Here is a 6,000-nt window from a genome sequence, read left to right on the forward strand (position 1 = left end):
AGCTGAAAATCATTAGCTGTAGCCCTGTTTGTTTTAACTATTACTATTAACTTCTATACATTTCCACTTTTATTACACAAGCTGATCATGGCAAAATCTTACAATTGTAAGAGTATGAGTGTTTTTATATTTCTATTTCTAGTTAATGTACGTGATCATTTCTGATTTAACTACACTCTTTGGAGTGGTTCATGGTTCCTGAATAACAGTATAAACTGTAATATGAAGTAATTATGTCAAATGGTCATAGCAACACAAAATAAAACAATAAAACCATGCTTAATTGCTGTAAAAACTGATTGCAGCACATCTGTAACATTGTTACATGAGTACAATTCATTGAGTGATAAGTCATCTATTGTTCTAACCAACAAATTTCACACAGAAACACAATACATAGGTTGACTGTGCAATTTTGTGCCCTCGGGTGTGATCCTTCACTGGCAATTGTTGATTCCCTAAACCAACAATGTAGATGCTGTTGTTTACAATTTCATAGTTACAAAACTATAATATTAGTGCATTTGCAGTTATAATAGTATTATCATACATGTACCTAGGACGTTAAATCATCAGTTATGATAAAGCTAATGTTTGTGTGTAACCTAATGAATTATTATGATTTATTTTGATTGTTTCTATGGCAGTGAATGTTCTCACGTATCAAACAATCTACATTAATCAATTTTTTACCTCAAACTATCTGCCTCTACAAATTATGTGAGCATTATCTTTCATAAATTATGTTTTTCATTTTCAAAAACTAAATTATCTTTCATGAATCATTTTGATTTTCTCCCACAAACAAACTTCACCACTCAAGTTATTTAGCATAGCAGATAGACGAAATCACATGAAAAATTGTTAGACAATAATCTACAGAAATCTGATTTAGTAGTTCCTTGGTTGCTGCCTTTCCCTGAACAAGGGTTTTTTGTCAGATACCTGGCTTAAGGTTCTACTGTTAAAATGCTCAAGTGTGCAAACTACCACAGAATCATAGAGAAAGAACACCACTGTGAGGAATGTCAGTCTTATTTTCATAATATAATGTAATTGGATAGATAAAAAAATCTACTGACCAAGCAGCGCCAGGAGAACAAACACATAAAAAAAAAAGGTTTTACTTATGCAACTTCTCTGAGCCAGTGGCTCCTTCTTCCAGCAGAAGGGTTGACAGTGAGGGGGGAGAGGTGAACGATGAGGACTGGAGAGGTTTAGGAAAAAGGGTACAGTTTGGAAAAATCACCCAGAACACCTGGGTGACTTACCAAACAGGATGAGAAGGAAAGACTGATTGTTGGGGACTGTCTAGACAATATTTTAAAACCTGAGAGCTTAAAGGTGGATGATGGGGTAATATCCAAGACAGAGATTACTGCAAAAACATTGTGCATTAGTTAATAAGAGTGAAAAAGCTAAGTGCATTGTATGTAACAGGGGGCGAGGGGGATAGCAAAAAATTGACAGGTCAGAAAATGAAAGATATAGAAAACTAAACTGGAATGAAGAAAGGAGTAGTTATTGTGAAGAAATGCTGAGACAGGAGAAATTAATGTAAATTAAGGCCAAGTGGGTGCCAAGAACCAAGAACGTGGTGTAGTGACAGTTCCCACCTGTGTAGTTCTGAGAAACTGGTTTTTGGGGGGAAGAATCCAGATGCTGCATGTGGTGAAACAGGCACTGAAATCATGACTGTCATGTTGTAGAGCATGTTCTACAACAGGATATTGTGGTATATGACATGTCATTTTGCAGGTGGCTCTCCCTTTGATGGTATATGTTACAGGGATTACAGGGGTGGCATGAATGGTGGTAGAAGGATGTGTAGAGCAAGTCTTGCAGCATGGACAGTCACAGGGATGGGAGCCATAGGGTAGCGAGATGGCTGCAACTAGAATAGCTTTTTGTCACCCTCCCAGTCTCCAAAATATCCTTGTCAGACCCTATGCTCCTTCTGCACCCATCTCCCTAACCTATGGCTCCTACTCCTGTGACTGTCCCTGTGCAAGACTTGGCCTATGCACCATCCTACTACCAACTACACCACTCCTGTAACTGGCAAAACATAAGCTATCAAAGGGAGAGCCACCTGTGAAATTACACATATCATATACCAACTGCTCTGTAAACAATGTTCGACCTTTTACGTCAGCATAACTACCACCAAGCTATAAGTTAGGATGAATAGGCATAAGCAGCAGATATATACTGGCAGCACATAATATCCTGTTGCAGAGCATGATTTACAACATGACAGTTGTGACCTCAGTGCCTGTTTCATCACATATGCCATCTGGATTCTTCCCCCAGACAGCAGTTTCTCAGAACTCCGCAGTTGGGACCTAGTATACAACATGTCCTTTCTTCTCGCCACCCACTTGGCCTTAATTTACATTAATTTCTTCTGTCTCAGCATTTCTTCACAATAATTACTCCTTTCTTCATTCCAGTTTAGTTTTCTATATTTTTCATTTTCTGACCTGTCTATTTTTAGCCATCCATCTCCCACCTCTGTTACATACAATGCACCTAGTTTCTTCACTCTTATTAACTCATCCATGATGTTTTAGCAGTAATCTTTGCCTTGGATATTACTCTATCTGCCACCTTTAATCTCCCAGGTTTTAAAATCTCATCCAGTGCAGTCCCCAACAATCAGTCTTTCCTTCTTACCCTGTCTGGTAAGTCTCCCATGACCCAGGGTTCTGGATGACTTTTCTGAACTCTACCTCTTCTCCTAAATCTCTCCGCTACTTTTCCTCCACCCCTCTCCCTTCCCTTTCAACCCTTCTGCCAGAAGAAGGAGCCACTGGCTTTGATAGCTTGCATAAATAAAACCATTTTTTATGTGAGTTCTCCTGTCACCGCTTGGTGAGCAGATTTTTTTAAAGTATCCAACTACATTATATCGACAAAAAGGATTATTTTCATACTGGATGTTGTGATACAATCTCCATGAATATGATGCTCCTCACTTCTGACTGGATGCAAATATTATTCCTACCACTATATAACACTAAAAAAAGAACAGTTAATATTTAAACTTAAACAGGACTGGAAACTTCAGTTCACAGAAGTAATTTTAGGACTAGATGAGAAGGCATTTCAGCTGTCCAAATCAGTTAAAATATTCAGCAAATAGTGTGAATCTGAAAGTTTCAGTCTAGCGCTTTAAATAGCTTCAGTACTCTGGAAAATGTGGATAAAACATGAAGACAACTTAACAACTTTAGAAGCAGTCTGACAATATCCAACATATACAGGTAGATGTAGGTGGTGCAAGGTAAGGCTAGAAAGGAAAGTGTTAATAAGATCAAGAAGGTCTTATTGCAGTAGAGGAGACTATCGGAATTGGTACAAAACCCTTCAATAAATGGTTGCCAGGTCACTGCTATTGTGAAGCCACTTGCTGGAGTCAATCATGCCACCTGTGATTGCGGTTTTTGGAGAATGATTTGGAAAAGAAGGTCATATAATAGTGGTAGGAGGTGTAGGCAGCAGTTTGGGCTGAGACTTCATTCACACAATTGATGATGGCATCAGGCACATTGCTGAGAATGCTCCTGACACTAGTGTGAAATTGTTGTCACTCTGAGAGGTACGTTAAGCTCTACAGAAGGCATTCTGTGCATTGTGTGATTGCAGAGTTTGGAAAATTCCTTAAAACAGTAGGGGCTTTATGTATCATAGGCACCATAATTTGAATCTGAATGCTTCTGGTAAGAAGCTGTTGGAAGCATCCATTCAAATTAAAGTGGTGTCCATCCCAGTGATTTTCAGTGTTTTCTTTACACATTTTTAGATCTTTTTTTAGCATAAATTCTCTCAAAAGAGACCCAAAAGATAGATCTATTGAATAAATACAGCTGCAGTTGAAACAGCTACTAGAAAAATAAAATTCTGCTGCTTTTACAAAGCCCTGGAGCTTCAGAAACGTTCATTTACTAACTTACACAAAACCTCAAAGCCCCATTAATAAACAGAATTAACTCCTATAACTAATATACTGAAATGTGAAAAGGCAGATGGAATATCTCCAAATATGTTGCATTTATCAGAACAGCACTGAAATTGAACAGTCTGTATTGATTAAAACAAGCTAATATTGTAATGTGGTGAAACAAGCAAAGGGAAAGGGGTAGTTGTTACAGGTACAAAAAAGGGAGAAGGAAAAGACTAAGTCACGGGTTGTGTGGTTCATCATTATTTGTTGAACAGATCTTCAAATGTGGTGACTCACTAATGAATCAGGAAACATACAAACTTGTTGTACTGACATTTACAGGTCACCACCAGGACGTACTTTAAGCTTCATAAAACTGATAGAGGTTGTTTTAATAAGGTTATGCAGATTTAACTCAAGACTCATTATTTGTGGAGATTTTTATGTCCATTTGCAGTAATATAGATCTGACTGAGCACTTCTAAAGTTGTCAGTGTCCAGTTTTGGATTATTTGCCTCAACTAAGTTGCCAGTAACTGATACACCCATGATGATTATTTTTAGTGATACACCCATGATGATTAGTTTTAGATCTCTGTACCTCTGGTGATTATGGTGTAACAATTATAGTTGCTGGTTTACAGTTAATACTACAATAGACAGATATAAAAGTAAAAGTACACAACACAGTCCTAGCATTGTGAACTATCAGTTCATTTCTTGAGGAGGAGAGGTGGATAGATTGCGGGAGAGTGAGAAGAAAGGGTAGGACACTCATACCAGAGGATAAAGTGGCCCATCTGCAGTGAGGATAAGGATGGACAGATGTGATTGGGGACTCATCAGTGAGAATAGATCAGTTAGTACAGTACCAGACTCAGTCCAGAGAGGATGGAATGAGAAGTAAAGATAGATTGAAAGGGAGATAAATAGATTCCTTAAGTACACAGTGGGCTAAAAATGAGGACGAGATAATGGAGGAGAATGTAGATGAGAAAGTAAAAGTGCTAAATAAATAATTAAAAGAAACAAATAAGTAAACAGAGATTGATGCCACATGGATTGAGAGATTGAAAGATCTGTTGTAATGAGATTTCTCAACTATGCAGTTTAGAGAAGATAGAATTATAGGGGAGAATTCAGATACTTTCGTTCATGAAGCGGCTCCACAGTTCAGCATAGTAGTCCTAGTAGCATGCTTTAGTGTGACATCTGTATCATTCCTGCAGAAAAAATTATTCTCAAATTTATTTATACTTCTGGATTAAAGTTGGCCTTTATGGTCCACCATTGTATTTACTTTTGTTTAATAGTTTTTTTGGCTCCTCATAAAGATATTCAACTTTTTGTCTATATGCAAAAGTGTAATTTCGTTGTCTAACATCTTCATTTTTTAAGTATTTAATATTTTTAACATTATTTCAGACTCAAATCATGTAAAATATTATTTAATTTTCCTGAACACTGTATTATGTGTCAATTTGCTCAGACATCTAAATGTTTTATGAATAATGAAAAACTGATGTTCATAACTTTTTTTCAGCATGGAACAAATATGGATATGGTATGAAACCTCAAGACAGTTTCAAAAGTGGAATTTGAAAATGAATGTCAAGGTTTAGCTGACTATTTCTAACATGTATGTCCTTAGATGGTAAGAGAAGTTGTTATGTAAACAATTGTATAAAAAGTCAGTAAAATACAATACAGAATTCTAGTACTGTGTTATTCCATCACAAAAAACAGAAACATTTTTGCAATGAGTATCAATAATATTACTGAAATAATGCAGAAGTGTATATTCTAGAAACAAAGTACCTTGAACATTATTCTTGAACAAAGTATATTGAACATTATTCTCAAACAAAGTATCTTGAACATTATTCTATTACAGATTCTTAGTCATTTCATAATAGAATAATAAACTGAATGTCTCATGCCAGAGAGTATAAAGTATATTCATTTTGTCTCAGATAATCTATTAGAATTAATCTGAGAGACCATGTACACCAGCTGTCTGTGTTATCATATATTTCTTAAGTCTGCTTACTTTG

The 6,000-nt window shown here is 36.4% G+C and overlaps 1 protein-coding gene across 1 annotated transcript in view; it reads left to right on the top strand.

The window, feature by feature from the left end:
* LOC124596366 (clavesin-2-like) overlaps positions 1–5,748 on the top strand; it is a 69,620-nt gene extending 63,872 nt beyond the window's left edge. Inside the window, exon 8 of the mRNA XM_047135473.1 lies at positions 5,490–5,748. Coding sequence (XP_046991429.1) covers positions 5,490–5,548 — 59 coding nt within the window. The 3' untranslated portion in view covers positions 5,549–5,748. The remainder of the gene's footprint in view (positions 1–5,489) is intronic.
* Positions 5,749–6,000: the final 252 nt, after the last annotated feature.

This window comes from Schistocerca americana, chromosome 2 (genome assembly GCF_021461395.2).
Source record: "Schistocerca americana isolate TAMUIC-IGC-003095 chromosome 2, iqSchAmer2.1, whole genome shotgun sequence".
Lineage (NCBI taxonomy): Eukaryota > Metazoa > Arthropoda > Insecta > Orthoptera > Acrididae > Schistocerca > Schistocerca americana.